The sequence below is a fragment of the Lynx canadensis genome, chromosome D3, assembly GCF_007474595.2.
Source record: "Lynx canadensis isolate LIC74 chromosome D3, mLynCan4.pri.v2, whole genome shotgun sequence".
Classification (NCBI taxonomy): Eukaryota; Metazoa; Chordata; class Mammalia; order Carnivora; family Felidae; genus Lynx; species Lynx canadensis.
This window is the reverse complement of record NC_044314.2, coordinates 39,611,103-39,637,040: the sequence shown is the minus strand read 5'-3', so window position 1 is coordinate 39,637,040 and position 25,938 is coordinate 39,611,103. Positions and strand designations below refer to the sequence as shown.

The 25,938-nt window shown below is 35.8% G+C and overlaps 1 protein-coding gene across 1 annotated transcript in view; it reads right to left on the bottom strand.

The window, feature by feature from the left end:
• The window catches only part of CCDC178 (coiled-coil domain containing 178), a 368,290-nt gene extending 343,053 nt beyond the window's left edge, over nt 1-25,237 (bottom strand). Inside the window, exons 1-2 of the mRNA XM_030335810.1 lie at nt 25,180-25,237; nt 5,918-6,007 (exon numbers count right to left, since the gene is read on the bottom strand). Of these exons, the coding sequence (XP_030191670.1) occupies nt 5,918-6,007; nt 25,180-25,237 (148 nt within the window). The remainder of the gene's footprint in view (nt 1-5,917; nt 6,008-25,179) is intronic.
• Nucleotides 25,238-25,938: the final 701 nt, after the last annotated feature.

Here is a 25,938-nt window from a genome sequence, read left to right as displayed (position 1 = left end):
ATCTTATGAAATGGATTATCTCGATTTCATAGGTGAGGAAACAAAGGCTTAGAGAAATTGTATAATGTGTCCGTTTCCACAGAACTGGTAGGTGGGAGAACTGAAATTTGAACTATCTCTCCTTGGCTTTGGAGTATAAGCCATACTTTAAGGTTGTTCTTATATTTTTACAAAGGTGGCAAAAAAAGCGAAGCAGTCCTAAAAATATATTTCAGGGCATCTCAAATGTTTCACATATCACTCATTTTTGAATTTTGCTTGTTCCTTCAAGGTATCAGTGCTGATATTCCAATGTAGCTTAGTTTGCTTTGACTATACTCAACACATATACTTGCTATGAACATTTCGTGTGTTATATTCCATCTCTCATCTATAGTCCATACACAGATATATATCTCCATCTCCGTAACAGTCATAGGGCTAAAGAACAAGCTGGTGAAAATTACATATTGATCTCCTATCCAAATATCTTGATAAGGGCATGTTGCCCTTCCCTCTAGAAATAAAGTTTTAATACACATTTAACAACCAGGCAGTTGTCCTTAGACTCAAAACATTTGTTTTGCTTCATTAAATGTGGAGAACACAAGGATAGCAATGACTCATTTAACATTTTTTTGTATGTACCACTCTCACCCTATTATGTGAATACTAATTAATTTCCATTACACCCCTATGGCTTGGGATTAACATTTTGCATACAGTAAAGTGAAGAAATACTACGAAGTTAAAATTTGCAATAAAAGTCTGTAAAAGACATGGCATCTTGAGTAGCGCAATGTAAACCCAGAATCCACGAGTTATTATCACTGTTTTTATTCTAATACAGGCATAATACAAGTTACAACTTTCCTTTACATTTCTTTTCAATTTAGAGACACCCTAGATCACTACACTAGGTGCCCATGTTCATTCTTTTTTTGACTGGAATGATAACTAACTGTGCTTAAGTTAAAGCTATCCAGTCTCTAACCTCAGATTTCTGACTTAATAAATGAATGGGTTGGTAGGGTGTTGTACAAAATCTTTTTCACCTTAAATTCCATGATACAGCTAATTAATGATTTTACAAACATACTGATAGAACTCCTCGCAAAGCCTGTGCACAAATTGTCAGGGTGAGTGTTTAAAGAAAAGCTCAGGCAAGACTTATAACCTCTCTAAACATCTGCCCAACTTTAACTCCCTTACTCAGAACCAATGCCTAAGAGGTAAGTAAGATCTTCCTGGATCTAGGCTACAGTTGAGGTTTGTTGGCTCTATAACATGAAACTCCCATTTAAAAAAATACAGACTGGTTGATTTTATGGGCAAATGAAATAAAATGCAGTGTTCATAAACTGCCAACTCTCTTTGCAGTGAATGTGATCCTTTCATAATTTATTCACCAAACCCATCCTCCCTTCTCTCCTGCTTTTAATATGTGGTTCCTTTATGTCCATTACCCGAATTACTGTATTGTCCCTTTATCTGAACTCAGCACTCAGGAGAAAACTTATCGAAACACTGATTTGCTTTTCACATTCTGTTATCCCTTTTAACATCTTTTCTTTCCCAGATGTAGAAAAAGTCAGTGTTCTCAAGTTTAGAAATAACTTCTCCTCCTTGGAAAGCCTCTGTCTGATTAACAGAAAGTACCTTTAATTTTTTTTTTTTTTTTATAGACACAAAGTTCCCTTTAGTTTTTGTTACATAGAGGAGGAATCGGGGTATAGGGAACCTTTCTCTGACTTTAGAATTACTTTCTTTTTATTGAACCTTACAATGTAGAAGACATTTATCACTGAATATATAAAATAGTATGCATAGACTCTCAGAGTTGGAGATGACTAAAGACTGCATCTACTCTAACCACTTTCTTTTTATTTTTTTTATTTTTTTTTTAACATTTATTTATTATTGAGAGACAGAGAGAAACAGAGCATGAGTATGGGAGGGGCCGAGAGACAGGGAGACACAGAACCTGAAACAGGCTCCAGGGTCTGACTGTCAGCACAGAGCCCAATGCAGGGCTCGAACTCACAAACTGTGAGATCATGACCTGAGCCGAAGTCGGACGCTTAACAGACTGAGCCACCCAGCAACCCCGAACCACTTTTAATATATAAATGGCCCTGTTCAGTGTTCACTTATCACCAGTCCCTTCAGTCTTTTAAAACTCTGCAATTTCAGTATATTTAGTTTTGCTTCCCTTAAGTAATCACAGGTCTATTTCTGTGTCTGACTACTTCCTATAGCTATTATCTTATACTAAATCTTGCTTTGACTAGCAATTTTTTCAAATGAGCATTCTATACCAACAGTCACAATACCCCCACTTCCTGTTCTCTTCTTTAAATTGCAATTTCTATGCAAATATTAACAGCCTTCTTACATGGCCCTTTCCCTATGAGGAATTCTTGAATCTTTCAGACATTTGGATCTACCTGTATAATTTCTATTTCTTTATTAGAACTTAACACATTGCATTCTAACTGTGTCATATCTATCTGCTTCCCATCTATCTTCCCATGAAGTTTTGCGTTCTTTATGGAGAGAAATTATATTTAGTGGCTTAAAAGCTATTGAATAAATAAATGAAAGAATAAATCACTTTTTGAAAAATGTTATCATGCTGTAACCTGGCTTTTGTTCTCTCCTCTCTAAGAAATCTTCATACAACAATCCCACCAATCAATATTTCTACTACTATCTGTGAAGGAGTAACTGATATAGATTTAGTCTTCCAAGTATGAAAAAAAAAAAAAAAACGCAAGACAACTATTTTCAGACATTGGAAAATAAGAATTCCAGGCTTTGACTCCTGAGAAAGGAAAATTCATAAGGTTGAGTCCCACAATAATCATGCTCTCTGCCAAGGGACAATTTTTCAATTGCAATATAGAGATCTGGGGGAAGAAAAGAACATGGAAATCCTGTTGAGATAAGGGGCAAAGATTAGTATCATAGGTAGTGGAGACAGAATCTTCAGGGCAGGAAACTGAAAAACACACAGCCATGCAGAGAAGGACCCCAAAAAATCCATGTGAGAGTGCTCTCTGAATCTGTAGATAAGGGCTAGACTGTGTGTGTGTGTGTGTGTGTGTGTGTGTGTGTGTGTAGAGTGAAATTGCCTGAATATTTTTTTGCAGAAAACCAAGCATATACCACTTTTTTTAAATGTATATTTATTCATTGTGAGAGAGAGAGGGAAAGAGAGAGACATAGCAGGCAGAGGAAGGACAGAGAGAGAGAGAGGGAGAGAGAGAATCCCAAGCAGGGTCCACACTGTCAGCACAGAGCCCAGTGTGGGGCTCAATCCCATGAACCGTGGGATCATGACCTAAGCAGATATCAAAAATTGGTGCTTAACTGACTGAGCCACAGACATTCCCAAGCATATACCACTTTTAAGTTAATCAAATGATTAACTGAGCTGTCTACTAGAAAAAGAATCAATTCTCTTCAGAAAAAAATAACAGAATCCAGAATCTTCACAATGTACTACACAAATATCCATTATTAAATCATACAAAGAAACAGAAGAATGTGTTTTAAAAGTCTAGAAAAAAAATCAGTAGAAACTGAACCCAAGATAGCCCAGAAGTTATACATAGCAAAGATTTTAAAGTAAATTATAAATACGTTCTAAAAGGTAAAGAAAAAAATATGTTCAAGTAATTAAAGGAAAATCTGGTCTTTACAACTGAACACATATTTAGTATCAACATAAAAATAAAAACTATGAAAAAAAACAAATGGAAATTCTATAACTGAAAAGTATGAAAATTTAAATTAAAAAATATATTGGTTGGACTTAGCAACAAATTGAATATGGTAAGGACTCAGTGAATGTGTACACAAATTGATAGAAAATATCTACTCTAAAGAACAGAAAGGAGAATGAAAAGAACAGAACTGTGGGACAAAAATCAAACAATCTAACGTGAAGTTGAGGTTCTTGAAAAAAAAAAGAAATTTGGAGTGAAAAATATTTGTGGAATAACGGCCACATTATTTCAAAATTTGATGAAAAAAACACTGACTTATACATCTAAGAATCTCAGCAAATCCCAAACAACTAAAATATAAAGAGAACAAACTACATCTGGGAATATCATAGTCAAATTGCTGAAAAAACAATAATAAAGAAATAGTCTTTAAAATAGCCAGAAAACATGACTATGAAGGTAATAGGATATGAATAAGAGCTACTATTCTAATAAGAAAAAAATGCAGGCCAGAATATAATAGAAAAATATATTTAAAGTGCAAGCAGGCAGGAGGCAGAAAGGGAAGAAGGAAGGATGGAGAGAGAGAAACATTAAAGAAAAAATAAATTAGACTTCACCAAACAAAACATTCAGCTCCTCAAAAAAAAAAATTACAATAAATGAAAAGACAAGCAAGAGAATGGGAGATAATATGATTGGAAAGTTGGAGCATGATCAGAGAATTACAACTTTCACTCCCGTTCCAGACCTCCAGGAAAGGGAAAGGGGCTGGAGGGAATCAATTGCCAATGGCCAATGATTTAATCAGCCATACCTAGGTAAAGAAGCCTTCATAAAAACCCAAAAGGAGAGGGATTGGAACGCTTCCAGGCTGGTGAACACATGAAGATTTGAGGAGAGTGCAAACTCAAAGAGGGCACGGAAGATCGGCACCATCTGCCCTACTTTACTCTATACATCTCTTCCACCTGGCTGCTCCTGCGTTATATCCTCTTACAATAAACCCGTAATCCAGTAAGGAAAATGTTTCTCTGAGTTCTGTGGGTCATTCTAGCAAACTCAAGGAGGGGGGTTCACCGGAACTGCCAGTCTATAGTAGTTGGTCAGAAGCGTAGGTGATATCTGGGCTTTGGATTGGCCTCTGTGGTGGGGGGAAGGGAAATTTTGTACAACTAAGCTCTTAACCTGTGGGATCTGACTCTAGTTCTAGGGAGATGGTGTCAGAATTGAGTTGCCTTTTAGGATCCTAGATGGTGTCCAAGAATTGCTGGTAGTCCAGAAACCCTACACTCACACACTGGAATTGGGTGCAGAACCTTTAATTACCTTGTGCCACCTCTGTTATTACTCTATACAGCCATTCTTTTCTGCTCTGTTGTACTAATTGCTTGACAATTATATTTTACCTGGCCTGCAAGATTATACATTTCAGATAAGGGTATTTTCTGAAATACCTCTATATCCTAATAGCACATGTATATTTCAGTGTCTCGAATTAACTGTTTCATAAACCAATCATTGGTATTTTACAAAGTTTGTCCCAAACTGTAACAATAAACCCTAAGTCTGGAGATTAAAACTCTCTTCAACATTTCTACTAGAGAAAAATAGGTAAAGAATCAGAATGCCACCTTATCCCAATTTTATCTTGTCAAACTGAAAATCTCCAGAGCAGAAGTTTATCAAAATCAAGAGTAAACATTTTTTATTAATATAGAGTTCTCCTCCAAAATAATCTGAAGTATGAACCCTCATACATGAAATGTATGCATTCTGTCATCTCTTTCTACCTCTTTCCACATACAATATCAGAACCACCTTCAAGAGCTAATATTTTATGGACTCTGAATTCTGGATTTCACACCACAAAAACATGAGTCCTGCTTCTTTTTCTTCTAAGAAACATACCCTCAATGAACTGGAAAGGCTCTAGCACCTGCTAATCTTGGCATAAGCAATAAAGAAAATGTTCATTTTAAAAATTAAACATTTCTGAAATTATAAACAATTCTTATAACCAACTGTAATATAATGTTATTAATAAAATAGGTAATAATATTGTGTTCTTAATATTATATATCATTATGCTAAATAGTACTGATATTTAGGATGTATTTCTTAATAAAAATATAATATGGACATCACAAACTAATGAGAAAATACAGCTTACATGGATTATTATATAACTTATTTTTTGTCCTTACCTTCAGTATTTGTCATTTTATTTTCATGAAAAATCTCAATGGCTTCCTTAGGGGCACCAAATAGAACCAAAGCTTGTGATGTGGCATTGTCTTTGAAAAAGAAAACAAAAATTTCAGTGGGCAGTTAATATAAATTTATTTAAATAAGGACAATAATATGTAAAACTATGCTGTAAAAGTGTTATCCTTGCAAAAGCCAACTATAGTTCAAATATTAACCAAAACCCACAGAATATATTTGGATGTTTCCTCTGGTACTTCAACTGGGTTAACTCTCACAAGAAGGTATTCCAAATAGCATCCAGCTATTAAAAGCAAACACTGAGAGACTGTTCAGAGTGACATCACCAAAACAATGGAGTAGGAGACCCAGCCTCCATTGTACAACAAAGTTCAACAGTTAGATGGTTATGAACAAACAAAAATAGTTCTGGGAGAGCTCAGGAATCCATTCAACAAACTTTAGCAACACAGTAGAACAAAAAAAACAAAAAGACGCCTGTGAATAATCTCACAAAAAGGGAAGGAAAACAGTTTCATTTTGACTGCATCATCCCATCCACCAGGCCAACATTGCTTAGCACCAAGAGGGAACGCTCCAACTTGAAATAGTTCCCCTCACTGGGAAATGGAGGACAGGGTAGGAGACCAGCTCCCCTACCCTTCTGGTGCACTGTACAAAAGATCTACTTTGGTTTCACCCCACTCAGAGACTGGCAAAGCCAAGACTTATGGAGAGGGTTTCAAATAAGGAAGAAGGGCAGAAGCTACCAATATCAGTATCAATATACAGAAAAAGTGATCACATTTCCCAGTGGCCTGCTCTGCAGAGGACCCCAGCAGGTTTGCTGGAGAAGGTGTCCTAAAATGAAAGAGAGGGTTAAGTGTTTCCCAAACATAAGGTGAGGGAGTTCACCACCACCAGACCTGCCTTACAAGATATTCTGAAAGGAGTTCTGCAAGCTAAAATGAAAAGACTTTAATCAGTAACATGAAAACATTTGAAAAAATAAAATACATTGGTAAAAATAATTACATAGTCAAATTCAGGATACTCCGATAGTATAGTATAGTGATATGCTAATTGCTTAACTCAAATATAAAGATTAAAGAAGTATTAAAAATAGCTATAGCAGTAGTAACTTACTAATGGATACATAATATAAAAAGATGTAAATTGTGACATCAGAAACATAAAAAGGAAGCCATAAAAGGGTAGAGTTTTTGTATGTAATTGAAGTTGTTAATCAACTTAAAATATACTACGATAGCAGGGTGCCTGGGTGGCTCAGTCAGTTAGGTGTCCAACTCTTGGTTTCAGCTCAGGTCATGATCTCATGGTTTTGTGAGTTTGAGCCCCACATCAGGCTCAGTGCTGACAGGGTGGAGCCTGCTTGGGATTCTGTGTCTCCCTCTCTCTGTCCCTCCCCCACTCTCATAGCTATCTCTGTTTCTCTCTCAAAATAAATAAATAAAATTTAAAATATTAAAATATACATATATACACACATACATATGTGTATACATACATATATATACATATATATACATATGTACATATATGTACATATATATACATATGTATATATATACATATGTGTATATATATGTATACTACTATACTCTAAAATGTTTTATGTAAGCCTTAAGGTAACCACAAAGCAAAAACCTATAGTAGATACACAAGAGAAAAAGAAAGGAATCAGAGTACACCACTATGGAAAATTATCAATGCATAAAGGAAAACAGCAAGAGAAGAAGAAATGAATAAAATAAGTATAAAATAGGCAGCAAACAATCAGTTTAGGAGAATAGATCTAGGAAACTCAGTGACTCCATCAAACATAGTAATCTCTGTATCATAAGTGTCCCAGAAAAAGAAAGAAAAGGGGTCAGAAAATTTATTTGAGGAAATAATAGCAGAAAACTTCCCTAATCTGGGAAACGAAACAGATAATCAGATTCAGGAGGCACAGAGAACTCCTGTCAAGATCAACAAAAGCAGACACACACCAAGACAAAATGTAATTAAACTTGCAAAATACAGTGATACAGAAAAAAATCTTAAGAGCAGCAAGACGAAAGAAGTCCTTAACCTCCAAGAGCAAACCCCTAAGGCCAGCAGAACTTTAAATACAAATGTTGCAAGCCAGAAGGGAGTGGCATGATATATTCAACATGCTGAATGGGAAAAATATGCAGCCAAGAATACCCTATCCAGCAAGGCTGTCATTCAGAATACAAGGAGAGATAAAGAGCTTCCCAAACAAACAAAAACTAAAGCAGTTCATGACCACTAAACCAGCCCTGCAAGATATATTAAAGGAGACTCTTTTAGTGGAAAGCAAAGACCAAAAGTATAAAGGAGGAAAGCAAAGGCAGGAATAATGAATATTTCTGTAAAAAAATCGGTCAAGGAACTCACACACACGCACACAAAGGATATAAAATATGACACCACATACCTAAAATGTGGGGAGGAGAGGAAAAAAGAATGGGTTCAAACTGAAAAGACCATCAACTTCATATAGACCGCTATATGCAAAAAAAGGTTATATAAAAACCTAGGAGCATCTGGGTTACTCAGTAGGTTGAGGGCCCAACTCTTGATTTCAGCTTTGGTCATGATCCTGGGGTCACGGGATTAAGCCTTGCATCAGTCAGGCTCTATGCTCACAGCATGGAACCTGGTTGGGATTTTCTCTTCCCCTCTCTCTCTCTCTCTCTCTCACTCACTCAAAATTATTAAATAAGCTGAGAAAAAAAGAGTAAAGGTTATTTACAAACCCAATGTAACCACATATCCAAAACCAATAATAAAAAGGCAAAGAATAAAGAGAAAGAAATCCAAATAAATCACTAAAGAAAATCACCAAAACGTGAAAGAGAAAAAGACAAGAAAGAAACAGAGTAAATCTTCAAAAACAAAAAACAAGAGTGACAGAATGGCAATAAATATGTATCTATCAATAATTACTTTGAATGTAAATGGAATAAACACTCCAATAAAAAAAAAAAGGTGAAAAAAATAAGACCCATTTATATTCTGCCTATGAGAGATTCATTTTAGACCTAAAGATATCTGCAGATTGAAAGTTAGATGATGGAGAAACATTTATCATTCAAATGGATGTCAAAACAAAGCTGGAGTAGCAATACTTATTTCACCAAAATAGACCTTTAAACAAAGAGACAAAGAAGACACTATATAATACTAAAGGTGACAATCCAACAAGATATAATAATTGTAAATATCTATGCACACAATGCAGAAGTACTCAATTACATAAAGCAATAACCAATATAAAGGAATTAATAATAATACAATAACACTAGGGCACATTAACACTCTACTTACATCAATGGACAGATCATCTCAACAGAAAATCAGCAAGAAAACAATGACTTTGAATGACACACTGGAACAGATGGGTTTTAACAGATATATTCAGAACATTCCATCCTAAAACTGCAGAATACACATTCTTTTCAAGTGCACATCGAACATTCTCCAGAAAATATCACATATCAGTTCACAAAACCAGCCTCAATAAATTCAAGAAGACTGAAATAATACTATGCATCTTTTCTGACCACAACAGTATGAAACTAAAAGTCACCCACAAGAAAAAATCTGGGAAGACCATAAATACATGGAGGTTAAAAAACATGTTACTGAACAATGAATACGTCAACCAGGAAATAAAAGAAATTAAAAAGTACATGGAAACAAATGAAAATGAAAACACAACAGTCCACAACCACTGAGATGCAGCAAAAGCAGTTCTAAGAGGAAAGTTTATAGCAATACAGGTCTATCCTAAGAAGCAAGTAAAATATATGGTAAACAACCTAATTTTACACCTAAAGGAGCTAGAAAAAGAACAATAAACAAAACTTAAAACCAGCAAATGGAAGGAAATCATGAAGATTAGAGAGGAAATAAGTAATATAGATACTAAGAAAACAATAGAACAAATCAATGAAACCAGGAGCTGATTCCTTAAAAAAATTAGTAAAAGTGATAAACTTCTAGCCAGACTTAGCAAAAAGAAAAGAAAAAAAGACTTAAGTAATAAAATCACAAATTAAGGAGGAGAAATAACAACCAACACTATAAAAATATTAGAAATTATAATAAAATATTATGAAAATATGTATACCAACAAATTGGACAACCTAGAAGAAATAGATAAATTCCTAGAAATATATAAACTACCCAAACTGAGACAGGAAGAAAATAGAAAATTTAAACAGACCCATTACCAGCAAAGAAATTGAATCAGTATCACAAAAACTACCAACAACAAAAGTCCAGGAACAGACAGCTTCACAGGCAAATTCTACCAAACATTTAAAGAACAGCTAATACCTATTCTTAAACTATTATAAACAATAGAAAAGGAAAGAACATTTCTAAATTCATTCTATGAGGCCAGTATTATCCTGATACCAAGACCAGACAAAGATACCACTAAAAAAGAGAACTACATCATATCCCTGATGAATAAAGATGCAAAAATCATCAATAAAATATTAGCAAATGAAATCCAACAATATATTTTTAAACGATTTTTTAAAAATCATTCACCACAATCAAGTGGGATTTATTCCTGCATTGCAAGGGTGGTTCAATATTCTCAAATCAATCAACTGTGATACATCACATCAATAAGAAAAAGGATAAAAACCATATGATCATTTCAATACATGCAGAAAAAGCATTTGACAAAGTACAGGATCCATTCATGATAAAAGCTCTAAATAAAGTAGGTTTAGAGGAAACATACCTCAACATAAATAAAGGCCACATATGAAAAATCCACAGTGAACATCATCCTCAATGAGGAAAAACTGAGAACTTTTCCCCTAAGGTCAGGAGTAAGACAAAGATGTCCACTGTCACCACTTTTATTCTACACAATACTGAAGTCCTAGCCACAGCAATTCAATAAAGTTGCAGGAAAAAATCAAAATGGATGTACAAAATCAATGTACAGATATCTGTTGCATTTCTATACATCAATAATTAAGCAGAAAGAGAATAATTAAGAAAATAATCCCATTTACAATTGCACCAAAAACACAGGTAGTAACTTCTTTGACATCAGCTGTATCAACTTTTTTCTAGATGTTTCTCCCAAGGCAAGGGAAATAAAAGCAAAAACAAACTATTGGGACTACACCAAGACAAAAAGCTTCTGCACAGCAAAGGAAACAATCAACAAAACTAAAAGGCAGCCTAAAGAATGGGAGAAGATATTTGCAAATGACATTTATGAAAAAGGGTTAGCAACCAAAATATATAAAGATCTAATAAAACTCAACACCTAAAAAAACAAATAATCCAGTCAAAATATGGACAGAAGACATGAATAGACATTTCTCCAAAGAAGACACAGATGGCTAACAAATACATGAAAAAACAGACTCATCATCAGGGAAATGCAAATAAAAACTACAATGAGATATCATCTCACACCTGTCAGAACGGCTGAAATCAAAAACACAAGAAACAATGGATGTTGGTGGGAATGTGGAGAAAAACAAACACTGGTGCACTGTTGGTGGGAATGTAGCCACTGTGGAAAACAGTATACAGTCCAGCAACTGCACTATGGGGAATTTACCCAAAGAATATGTTTACAGTGAATTTTGAGGGATACATACACCCTTATGTTTATAGCAGCATTAGTCACAATGTCAAGATATGGAAACAGTCCAAGTGTCCATGGATTGATGAATGGATAAAGAAGATGTGACATATATAGGAATACTATTCAGCCACAAAAAATAATGAAATCTTGCATTTGCAATGACATGGATGGAGCTAAAAAGTATAATGCTAAGAGAAAGAAGTCAGACAAAGACAAATACCATATAATTTCCCTCATTTGTGGAATTTAAGAAACAAAACAAATAAGCAAAGGGAAAAAGTGAGAGAGAGAGAGAGAGAGAGAGACAGAAGAAAAACCAAGAAACAGACTCTTAATTATAAAGAACAAACCAGTTACCAGAGAAGATAGGGGGATGGGAAATTGGGTTAAATAGGTGATGGAGATTAAGGAGTACACTTGTCCTGATGATGAGCACCAGTTGATATATGGAATTATCAAGTCACCATATTGTATACCTGAAACTAATATAAAATTGTAAATAAAATGAAAATAATGTTATGCTTAAAAATAATAAAAATAAATCAAACAATATTTAGCACTTAAAAAAATAAACAAATGTTGTTGGGAAAACTAGATATTCACATGCAAAGGAATGAAACTAGATCCCTATCTTACACCATTCACAAAAATTAACTTGGAATGGATTAAACACTTAAATGTAACATCTGAAGCCACTAACCTACTAAAAGAAAACATAGGGAAAAAATGCCATGACATATGGATTATTTCAATACGACGCTAATAATCAAAAACAAAACCAACTAAAACTAAAATCAATTAAGATGGATTACATCAAGCTAAAAAGCTTCTCAATAGCAAAAGAAACAATCGACATAATGAAAAGGCAACCTACAGAATGACAGAAAATATTTGCAAAACATCTCTCTGGCAAATCATTAATATCCAAAATATATAAGGAACTCACACAACTCAATAGCACAAAAACAAATAATCCAATTTTAAAATGGCAAAGGGCCTGAGTAGACATTTTTCCAAAGAAGACATACAAATGGACAAGGACATGACAAGGTATTCAACATCACTAATCATCAGGGAAATACAAATCAAAACCACCACGAGATATCACCTCATACCTGTTACAATGGTTATTTTCAAAAAGGCAAAAGGTATCAAATGTAAAGATGAGGGAAATCCTCATGGGCTGCTGGTGTAAATATAAATTTTTATAGCTATTTCAGAAAACAATCCCAAGGTTCCTCAAGAAATGAAAAACAAAACTTCCATGTGATGTAGCAATTCCATTTCTGGGTATATATCTAAGGGAAATGAAATTACTATGTTGAATTTCAGCACCCTCATGTTCACTGCAGCATTATCAACTTGTGTTCATGTACAGATATATGTACAAACACACACACACACACACACACACACACATAAACACAATGGGATTTTGTTCCACCATAAAAAAGAAAATCCTGTCATCTGAAACTACATGAATGGACCTAAAGGACATTATGCTGAGTGAAATAAGACAGAGAAAGAAAAAAAAATCATATGATCTCACTTATATTTAGTACCTAAAAAGCCAAATTCCTAGAAGCAGAGCATAGAACGGTGTTTGCCAGGGGCTGGAAAGTGGGGAGAATGAGATGTTGAGTCAAAGGGAACAAACTTCCAGTTATAAGAAGAATAAGTTTTGGGGATAAAATATACAGCATGGAGATTTTAGAGAACTAAGTTGCAATGAGAGATTCTAAATGTTCTTGCCATAACAATAACAAAGGATGTGTTCAATTATCTCACTGCAGTAATAAGCATCTCACAATATATACCTGTATCAAATAATTACATGGTACATGATACACTTATACAATGTTATATGCCAATTCTATCTCAGTACAGCTGGAAATAAAATTAATAAAAGCAAACAGCAAACAGATACATATATGATGGTATAGAAACTACTTTAAGGTACACTATTCAGTGAAGAATAGTAGGACAAAAATTTGTAGGTAAGTTTTGTCATCACTTTTGTTTTCTAAAGAGATGTACAGGTTGATAGGTATTTGTCAATTCATATAAAATGTACATGTCAAGAAACAATTAGACTGGTTAACTTTGGAAAGAGGGAATGTAGAGACAAAGGAGAAATTTTGTATTTTATTTTACAAACTCTGAAATGTTTAAAAATTCTCAAAGGTAAGAGGATATTATTTGACAGTTTCTTATAAAGTTAAAATTGTCTACTCTATAATGCAGCAACACCAGTTCTAAACTTTAACCCATGATAAATGAAAGTGTAGGTCCACAAAAAGATTATCCAAGATTATTTGTGATGATAGTTTTACTCCTAAGAGCAGAAATTGGAAACAACCTAAGTGTCCATCACTAGAAAATTACATTTCAAAAAATACAGTGTAGTCATGCAGCAGTATAATGCTAAGTAGGAAAAAAAAAAAGATGAACTAATACACAAAATAACATCAGTGAAACTCAAAAGTACATTGAACAAAAATAATCAAAGACAACAAAATGGGTATTTTATATTTCATTATGAGATTCAAACAAAAAAAACAAAGCTAAACTATTGTGATATGAAAACAGTGGTTGCCTACGGTGGGTGAGAAACTTTTTTTTTTTTTTTTTACCCAGAAAAGGTCAGTGGTTCTACATTTGTCACGTATACATTTATCAAAATACATTAAAGTATAAATTGAAGCTTGAGCATTTCACTATATGTAAATTATGAAATAGAAAATACAATGTTTAGGGGCGCCTGGGTGGCGCAGTCGGTTAAGCGTCCTACTTCAGCCAGGTCACGATCTCGCGGTTCGTGAGTTCGAGCCCCGCGTCAGGCTCTGGGCTGATGGCTCGGAGCCTGGAGCCTGTTTCCGATTCTGTGTCTCCCTCTCTCTCTGCCCCTCCCCCGTTCATGCTCTGTCTCTCTCTGTCCCAAAAAATAAATAAACGTTGAAAAAAAAATTAAAAAAAAAAAAAAGAAAATACAATGTTTACTCTAGTGGCATTAAAATATTTTGATAGAGGGGGACGCCTGGGTGGCTCAGTCGGTTGAACGTCCGACTTAGGCTCAGGTCATGATCTCGCAGTCTGTGGGTTCGAGCGCTGGACTCTGTGCTGACAGCTCAGAGCCTGGAGCCTGCTTGGGATTCTGTGTCTCCCTCTCTCTCTGCCCCTCCCCCACTCATGCTCTGTCTCTCTCTCTCTCTCTCTCTCTCTGTCAAAAATAAATAAATATTAAAAAAAAATTTTTTTTAATATTTTGATAGAGGAACACCTGGGTGGCTCAGTCGGTTAAGTGTCCGACTTTGGCTCAGGTCATGATCTCACGGTTCGTGAGTTCAAGCCCCATGTCAGGCTCTGTGCTGACAGCTCAGAGCCTGGAGCCTGCGTCAGATTCTGTGTCTCCCTCTCTCTCTGCCCCTCCCCTGCTCACGCTCTGTCTCTGTCTCAAAAATAAATAAACATTAAAAAAAAATAAAAAAAATATTTTGATAGATTGGGGTGCCCAGGCGGCTGAGTCGTTTAAGCATCTGACTTCAGCTCAGGTCATGATCTCAAAGTTCATGGGTCCGAGCCCCATGCCGAGTTCTGTGCTGACAGTTCAGAGCCTGGAGCCTGGAGCCTGCTTTGGATTCTGTGTCTCCCTCTCTGCCCCTTCCCCACTCACTCTCTGCTGTGTGTGTGTGTCTCTCTCTCTTTCTCAAAAATAAATAAACATTTAAAAAACTTAAAAAAATATTTTGATATATTTTACAGATATAAATAAATATAAGATTTAAATACTTGTAGAATATCTTATGCTAATATTTAATAACCATTACAAAGATATTTATATCCTAAAACCCCATTACAGAAAATGAGACAAAAAAGTAAATTCATAATAAAAATATGCAAAACAAAAGAAATGAAGGTTGTAAAAGTAAAAATATGATAGAAGATACTGCCAGTCAAATAATTATAATAATATATATGAATGATATAAATTTATCCAAAAAGAGTAACCAAATAAAAATTATACATAACTGTAAATAAAATATATACTTTTTTGTTTTTTTACTGAGAAAGTTTTTGTGATAAAATTATAAAGGAATATTTCTGCACAGTACCGCATATGATGACTTTAAGACAAAAATTATAACTAGAGATAAAGGACACTTCATAATGGGAAGAGGGTCAATCCTGTAAGAAGCTGTAATAATTATAAACATATACAATCTTAAAGGAGCTTCAAATTGAAGTAAAAGCTGACATAACTGAAGGGGAAAAAAAGACAATTCAACAACATTAGTGGAAGTGTTTAACTGCCCAATGTAAATAATGGATGGGGGTGCCTGGGTGGCTCAGTCTGTTGAGCGACTGACTCATGGGATTGAACCCCATGTCAGCCTCACTCTGAGAATGCAGCCTGCTTAGGATTCTCTCTCTTTCTCTCTCTCTGTCTCTCTCCCCCACTGCTCCTCTCCCCTGCTCATGCTCTCTATCTCTCTCTAAAAAAAATAATAAATAAATAAACAATAAATAATGAATAAATAATAATGGATGAAACATCTAGAAAGAAGAAAGACAAGTAAACAGTAGTTTTGAAAACACCATAAACCACTTAGACCTAAGAACAACTAATAGAATATTCCACCAAGGGTAGAAAACACATTTTTCTCAAGTACACACTGAACATTCTCCATAATAGACCACATATTATGCCCTAAATAGGATTCAATACACTTAAATAAGTGTTGAAATCACACAAAGTATCTTCTTTGACTACAATGCTAAAAACAGAAATCAGTGACCAAAGGAAATTTGGGAAATTTTCAAATACGTGAACTTTAAACACAATCCTAAATAAATAATGGATCAAGAAAGGAATCACAAGGGAAACCAGAAAATACTTTGAGATGAATAAAAACAAAAAGACAACACAACTAAACATATATGAAGTTTAGTGATATCAATGATCAGAGAGAACTAGGTAGCTGTGTATGCCTACATGAAGAAAATTAGAACTTGAATCAATAGCCTTATATCTTATCTAGGAAGACGCAACTAAATCCAAGGAGAAGGGAAAAAAATTAGGAGATAAATCCCCACAAAATATGAGCAAACTAAATACAACAGTATATAAAAAGGATTATACACCACATCCAAGAGAGATTTGTCCCAGAAATGTTTCAATATATGAAAATCAATGAATGTAATACACCATATTAACAGAATAAAGGGAAGAAACCACACAAGCATTTCAATAGATGCAGAAAAAATATTTGACAAAATTTAATCCCATTTATGGTAAAAACACACAAACAAAATAGGAATAGAGAGAAATTTCTTCATAAGAATAAAGAATTTTGTGAAAAATTCCCTAGGGTCAGAAAAAAGACAAGTATATCCACACTTTGCCATTTCCACTCAATATTGTTCCAGAGATTCTAGCCATAGCAGTTGGGGCAGTTGGGGCAGTTGAAAGAAAAAAGAAAAAAAAAAAAAGAAAAAAGAAAAGAAAAGAAAAGGAAAAGAAAAAGAAAAGAAGAAAAAAGAAAGAAAGAAAGAAAGAAAGGAAGAAAGGAAGAAAGGAAGAAAGAACAAGCATCAAAAAGAATAAAATATTAAAATATTTGGGAATAAAACTAACAGAAATGCAAGACTTCTTCAACTAAAATCTACAAAACATTGTTGAAAAAAACAATTAACACCTAAGTAAATACAAAGACATCCTGTATTAGTATTCTGGAAGACATGATCTGATTAAGATGCCAAAACCCTTAAAACTGATCCACAGATTCAATGCAATTCTTATCAAATTCCAATGGCCTTTTTTTTCCCCCAGAAAATATCAAACTGATCCTAAGAATTCAGATGGAAATGCAAGGGACTCAGATTACCCAAAATAATTTCTAAAAAGAACAGTGTTGGAGAAATCACACTTCTAGTTTTAAAAATCACTACAAAGCTATAGTACACAGTGTGGTACTGGCATAAGAATGGACAGGTAGATCAGTGGAGTAGAACTGAAATTCCTGAAATAGACCCATATTTATGGTCTGTTGATTTTTACAAAGGTGCCAAGACTATTCTATGAAAAAAAAGTCTTTTTTTTTCAACAGATGGTACTAGGGCAACTGGAGATACAAACATAAAAGAATAAATTTTGACTCCAAATCATATATATATATATATACAAATTAACTCAAAAATCATCACAGACTTAAATGCAAAAGCTAATACTATAAAACTCTTGGAAGAAAACAGAGGTGTAAATATTTGTGACCTTGGATTAGGCAATAGTTTCTTTGATGTGACATCAAAGGAACAAGCAATTTTAAACATTATTTAAATATTACACCAATCAGATTCATACAGTAATGTTTTCTTTTTTTTTTTTTTTTTTTGCTTCAAAAGACATTGTCAAGAATATGCAAATACAACCCCTGCCATGGGCGAAAACATTTGCAAATCATATATCTGATAAAGATCCAGTTCCTGAAATATATAAAGAATTCTTACAACTTAAAGATAAAAAGACAACCCAATTTAAAAACGGCAAAACATTTAAACAGACACTACTCCAAAGATAAACAAATGGCCAGTAAGCACATTTAAAGATCATCCCATGATCTGTCATCAGAGAAATGCAAATCAAAATCACAATGAGGGTACCTGGGTGGCTCAGTCCCTTAAGTCTCTAATTTAGGCTCAGGTCATGATCTCAGGGTTTCTGGATTTGAGTCCAGCTCTGTGCTGACAGCTCAGAGCCTGGAGCCTTCTTCGGATTCTGTGTCTCCCCCTCTTTCTCTCTGTCCCTCCCCTACTCATGACCTGTCTGTTAAAAATGAATTAACCATAAAAAAAAAGTAAAAAAACTCACGAGATGTCAATTCACACCCGCTAAAGATGGCTATAATAGTTAAAAAGCAAACAAACAAAAACCCAAAAAGGAAAAGCAGAATATAACAAGCCCTGACAAGGGTGTGGAAAAACTGGAATCCTCATATACTGTTATTTGGAATGCAAAATTTGCAGCTGCTATGGAAAAAAAAAATTATCAATTACTCAGAAAGTTAAACATCAAGTTACCAAATGACCCAGCAATTCCAGACTTAAGTGTATACCCAGCAGAAATAAAAACATACGTCCCCATAAAAACTTGCATTCAAATATTCCTAAGAACATTATTCCTAATAGCCCCAAAGTGGAAACAATACAAATACCCATCTACTGATGACTGTATAAACAATACGTGGAATATTCATACAATTATTAACGGTCTGGGCTGTGAGGGCACTTCTGTCACCTTTGAAATCTTGAGAGAAATACTGAAGAAAAAGGGCGTCAGGGCTTATGCTGAGCGACGGCACCGAGTGAGCCCCACACGGCCGTCAGGCGGCGCCTCACCGTCGGGAACAGTCTATAGGTACCCGAAGGGGAACGCGAACGCTGGGGGCTGCAATAGATCAAAGACGGAGCGCGGGTGCTGCTGCGAGGTCCGCCCACAATTTGTCCAGGAAATTGTCCAGGGCTGGGACGCCTCCGTGCAGGCCTTTGCGCTTGTGCGTCTCCGCCATGACCTGGCTGGGGCGGCTGCTGTGGTCCAAGGGCTCCGAGGGCAGGATCTGCCAGTGGCCAAACAAGCAGTGGGGGAAGGCCTGGTCGCCCTGCGGGACCTCAGGTGGGCACTGAGGCCAAAGGACTCCTTGAGGAGCCGTGGGCCTTCAGCATAAACAGGGATTTGCCGGCCACCTGGGACTCGACGCGGCCCTCCTTCCTACGGAGGGCATTGTAGATGGCGCCAACCACTTCTTCCGGCCCCTGGAGCTCCCTCCACAGGGTGGGCGGGCTCCCTGAGCTGGGGCTGGTACTAAGCAGTCCGCGGTTAAAGGCGGTGCCACGTGGTGGGGTGGGGGCGGGGGTTCTGAATGGCTTCCCTGCGCGACGTCACGTCGCAGACGTCAAGGCTCAGGCCTCGCAGTCTCCTGGCCCGGCGGCCTGGCTGGAAACCGGCCACCAAGCTGTCCTTGATTTTGTTGAGGTACCGTACAGTCCTGGTGTTGTCGTTGAAGGTATTGAGTCCGGGGCCAGCAGGCTCAAAGTGATAGGAGAAGATAGGATTCAGTAGGCAGAGAGGGAACTATTAGAACCTGAGGTCCCTGGGTGTGGAAAGACATATTTTAGAACAATACTGAAGAGTGTCGGACCGGCCAAACCCCCTCCGGCGTAAGATTCCTCTTAAGAAGGTGACAGACGCCACCTCCTCCCCTTCGGGTTTCCCTCAGGAATTTGACAAAAAAACCTAACTAGAAATAAGTAGTAGACCACAAAGGGTATGGCCCACAATGACATGGCCATGGGCCACCCCTCACGCAATGGAACTGAGCCAATCAGGAAGGGACCACCCAGCACCTAGAGAGCTAGGGAGCCTAGGGTAGGACCCGGGAGGGAGCGAGCGGGACGGCAAGGGAAGGCTGCCCAGAACCTTACAAAACAAGGACCCTTGCTTGTAGTCCCGGGCATTCACTTCCAAATGTACCCCTTTGTAAAGAGAGCAAGCTTCACACTATTCTTCGCCTCTGATCTTATACTCGAGTAAACTTTTGCGTGCTTCTTCTTTTGTGTCCACCTTTTCACCCTTCGAAGCTGGGAGAAAACGAACCCCGGGTATTGAGGTAAAAAATCCTGCAACGAGAGCACAGGATCTTTTGGGTCTAGGCCAGGTCCCACAGGTACTCTTCGGCCAGACAGCGGCCTGCTGCTTCAGTTCCCGGCAGGCCCACATCTAGCGATGGCCGATGTCCTCTGCCAGGTGGTCTGCGAGGGGCTGCACCTTCATGGACTGCATTTTTTGCTTGTTTGGGGATTTGAACAGGCAGAGCCCTTTCGACTCCCCTTCGGATTTCTTGAGAGGGATGCAGGTGTGGTCCTCTTCCAGGTTCTTCAGGCAGGTCTCCAGGTGCAGCTCATTGGCCCCTGCGATGATGGGCACCCAGGATGCACTGCTTAATGATGCACTGCTCCACGGGGTCTGACTTGGCCAGCTGCTTCAGCCCCTTTATCAGCTTGGGTAGGTCGGCATGGCTCTTGGCCTCCATTGCAAAGGTGATGACAGTCCTTAGGCTGAACTTCATCACCTGCATGTTGTGGGTGTGCTCCCAGATGATGATGGTACCCGTCTTCGCCAGGAATTAGTTCACACCAGACCCCTGATGTTCCCACGAAGGCACGTAGGCTTGTGGTTGCCAGGGCGGGGCTGAGGGGGAATGGGGAGTGGCTGCTAATGATATAGGGCTTCTTTGGGAGGTTATGAAAGTATTATAGAATTAAGTAATGATGATGGTTATACAACCTTGTGATTATACTAAAAACACTGAACTGTACACTTTGAAGAGGTGAATTTCCTGGTATGTGAATACAAAAAAATCTTTAAAGTTAAACATTACCCAGAACAGCACTTAGTAAACTGCATGCTGAGTAAATCTCTCCTTCAAATAAATTGGATTTCATAATCAAATCCTTTTTATCGTATCTATGATATCTCAAGAGAAATGTGTAACTTTAAATAGTTATATTAGAAAAGAAAAAGGGTCTAAAAACTAGTGATCTAAGTATCCAAATTAAGAATATGTGGAAAAACAAAGTAGAAGGAAAATAAGGGGTAATAATTAATTAAATAGAAAATAGACCACCGCCAATGAAAAAAAAAAAACCTAGAGATAATTTAAAATATCAGAAATTACCACTTTGAAAAGTTTAGCACAAATGGACACATCTGGCAAAATTGATCAAGACAAACCAGAAGAAAGAGAAGAAACAAATGCAATATTATGAATATAAATGAGAACTGCATGTAGAAAGATATAAAAGTAAAAAAATATTAGCTATGTGGTCTCAGTATACTTAAAATTTAACCAAATGAACAAAATTTTAAAAGAAATATAACTTGCCAATAGTGCATTAAGAATAAACAGAAAGTCTAAATAATCCTATTGCCAATAAATAATTTATATCAATAGTGTCTCTCTGAAAATTAACACATAAGTTTAGCTAAACATTCAAGAAAAATTAAAATATTTTATTTTTCAGAGAACAGAAAATGAAGAAACATTACCCCAATTCAATTGTGAAGTTACAAATACCTTGCTAACAAAATTAGATTAAAATAAGGTAAGTAAAAAACTCCATCATGTTTAATGATGAAACATTAAAAGTCTCATTTTAAAAATCAGGAACAAGAAGATAAATGTCCTTTTTTTTATTGCTTCATTTAACAGGGTTCTAAAGGATCTAGTCTAAGCAACAGGGGAGGGAAAGTGGTAAAATTATAATGGGAGGAAAGTAAAAACCAAACCTCATTTTCAGATGATCAAACTGATATTAGTGAATTAATAAAATAAAGTAATATAAGATGAAATGTATTAAGACTATATATGTATTATATTAGCATGTTGACATATAATAATATAAAGCTAAATGTGATTTGAGAGAGGTGAGAGGACTCAGGGTTCTATTTCTTAATGTGGGTTATGATTGCACAGATATTCTATCAGTATTCTTCATACTTTAATATATATTTTTACATGTATGAAATATCTACCATTTCAACAAATAAGACACTAATCTGTTAAAAAATAGTACAGCCTCTGCCTGTTACATTGAAAAAATACATTATGAAATATAATAAACAGAAAAACTAATGCAGTATCATAATTCAAATATATGATACTGCTGTGAAATTCAATTTTATATTTAGTGAAAATATTACCTAACAGGCAAAACATTACAGGTAGTAAGTCTGTAGAAAGGTATTGTTAAATGTAATAGAAATTATTCCAGAGCTAACCATTTGTAAGCATGAGTCACCTGAAAATACTGTTGGTCAGCATGTTTTAAGATATGGCTGTGACTCTATAGACCAATTTGGAAGAGCTTAATAATTTATTTTATTATTTATATCAGCTAAGAGAAAAGAATAATCATCCAATTCTGTATGTTTATTTATAATACAATAAGAATTTTTATATGGCCACAATAGTTTCATGATGATTGACGCAACATAAGGAAAGGATTTGTTTTTGATGTTAAGAAAAGTACCATGTTGAATATCATCTGGTAGAAGTTAATAAATAAGACCTCACACTGTGTTCTTGTGATGTTAATGACAGAGTTAATGACAAACATTTTCAAAGGTTGGTACATAATTAGGTTCAGTACATCATCCAGCAAAGATTGCTTTGGGCTTAAAAGTTTGAAATCTGCCAAGACATAGTAATAAACACTGCAAGTCTGATAAATTTCCATAGTTTGAACATGGACATCTCAATGCTTTGCTTGATGAGCTGAATGTTCTCTGTAGTGGTTGATTGGTTTACACAGAGGATGGGAAGCTTGATGATGGTATGATGCCAAAGAGATAGAAATTAATTTTAACTGATAATCAATATTTATGCCAACATTCCAAATATTGGTTCTAATGTGATTTAAATACAAATATTGTAAACTTACCCAAAGCAAATACCAACCAAATACCAAAGGACAATTTATTAACCATATTATTTTCCAAAGAGTTAGCCAGCCAGACATATTCCATTCCATATGCACATACAGAACTAATCTATATCATAGAACACTCATATTCCATTAAATAATGTGGAATGTGATTATATTCATGTATATCTCTCCATCACATAGACTAAATACAAATGGTCTGCCTTTTTAAATATGATTAACTTTCTCCTGATGTACCACACAAAGGAGTTTTTGCTTGCAAACCAGCATAGACTGGTCAGTTTCTGCTGCAATACAAAACAAATAGACCTTGTGAGGTCATTCAAAGGGAAACCATCAGCTTAGCCCTCAAAAGTGTTGGACAAACTACTAGTTTTTAATTAACATTGTAATGAATCCAAAAAGTTTGAAAAGTTCTTTTCAAGTATTTAAACGAGATATGTGCAAGTATGATTTGAGTATCTTCTTCCCAAATTTTGTCCTTGGGAAAGTTGTTTTAAGTGAATAACCTGGTTCATATTTCTAATCTGAAATTGAAATCAGTTTCCAGAAATCAAAAATTTTTGCTTAAACTTCACTATATAAACTCTATGACAATGAAATTGCATGTTTTTTTTCAATTAATATTGGTAGCGTGAATAAAGAGCTAAAAACCAAGGTTATTGAAATATTGTGAAAGTGAATATAGTAACAAGTACTAAAATCCTACCCAAGGTTGGTAATCCTCCATGAAATCTATTGTGCAATATTCTCAACCATGTTTGGAATTACTATATGATTGCTTTCTTTTGTAATCCCTAATAAGATTGTGGCAGCTGGATTGCAATAGTAGTCCCAATAAGTTTTCCTTCTAGTGTTTTCACCTTCCTTTCCACTGTAACTTTGGAGCACCCATCATCAAAAGAATGACTTTAACCGCTTGTCCCTTGACTCTGGGCCGGTCCTATGACTTGCTTTGGCCAATAAAATACATCAAATGATAATTGCCAGTTCTGAGCCTTGGCCTGAAAAGGCCTTGTGAGCTTCTATTCCTCCTCTCAAGCCTTGAGATCAAAGCTGCCGGATGAATATGAGAGACAACATAGTACAGCCAAGGCTATAGGCCTATGAAAGATCAAACCCTAAATAAATGACATCAATGCTTAGTTGACCTATGGCTTAGTGCAGATGTATGAGTGAGCCATCCTGAGCCCACCTGAAATTAATAGAACCACTCAGCACACTTATGCATAAGTGAACTAAAATGAATATTTATGATGTATGCACCTGCATTTTTTGGTTGGTTTTTATGTAGCATTAGTGCAACAATGGATAACTTGACTGTCAATGGACTACAAAGTATTCAAGGCAAAATTCTATACCAAGGATTGGCAAACTTATTCTGTAAAGGACCAGATAGTAAAAATTTTAGGTTTTGTAGGCCACATGCATTCTCTGTTGCATATTCCTCTTTGTTCTTTTTTCTTTTCTTTTCTTTTTAACAACACTTTACAAATATAAAACCATTTTTAGCATTTGGGCTGTAGAAAAGGGCTGCTGTCCAGATTTGGCCCATCAGCTGTAATGTGCTGACCTCTGTCCTATATGATGCAAAGACATATTACTAACACAATGCAGAATAAAAGATGTTGGGGCTCAGAATGCAAAGTAATATAATAAAAGCTAATACAATTTTAAAAATAGAAGTACCAAGTATTTTTCATTTTTAATTTTGTGTTTGACTTCAATGGGTGCTGGTAAAATTTTAATAACCAGCTGTTATTAACCAGCCAATTTCAAGCAATCAGAGGAGTAGCGCTGAGATATATGCAATTGGTTCACATGAGCCAGTAAGAGCTGGCTCTGTTGTACTACCTATATGTTGTATTGCCTATACTTTTGTTCAATAGTAAATATAAAAGAAATCGATTATAATCCAGATAGTGGGTTTTCCTTAAACTGATTTACTCCTTTCATTCACCTCACCTTCCTGATCCCAGTAAGGTTTGATTGTATGACCCTTTGTCCTGGAGAAGACTACTATCTTTGCAGCTGCCTTCCATGATGGACTTAATTGCATTTATCTATGACCTAGTTTCAAAGAAAATCATTTAATGATAAACTTACTTTTCTTGGCTTGATCACCTCCAATGAAAGAACAGGAAATTGTCTTGTTTTCAGGCATGGTTATTTACAGTATTTTGAAACCTAATTAGAAAGAAAAATCTTTACATATCATGAATCAAAAGTAGCATATATTTAATTTCACTAAAAGTTGTCAATTTAAGAACTAATAATGTCAGAATAGGTTTCTAATACTTGATATAGATATATAAAAATCAATACTAAATTATGTTAAAAATGTAAGGAAATGCAACAATATGCTTTTCTTCCTTTGAGAACTATTATGATCCTATTTGGGAACACCAAAGATAAAAATCCTCATTGGGGCACCTGGGTGGCTCAGTTGGTTAAGTGGCCGACTTTGGCTCAGGTCATGATCTCACGGTCCGTGAGTTCGAGCCCCGCGTCGGGCTCTGTGCTGACAGCTCAGAGCCTGGAGCCTGTTTCAGATTCTGTGTCTCCCTCTCTCTGACCCTCCCCTGTTCATGCTCTGTCTCTCCCTGTCTCAAAAATAAATAAAAACGTTAAAAAAAAATTTAAAAAAAAATCCTCATTAAAAAGGGATCTTTGATCCTCTGCTTTGCAGATAGCTTTGAAACAGACAACGGCCTGCCGACTAGATTTTTTTTAGCATTTTCACTGTAACTGTGGACTCTAAGCCCTGTGGAGGTTCTGGAACCTATGATGCTTCATTTCCTATGATAAAGTTAAACTTTACTATCATCTCTCCTTTCCATCCATTCCTTTTTTAAACATTTTGTT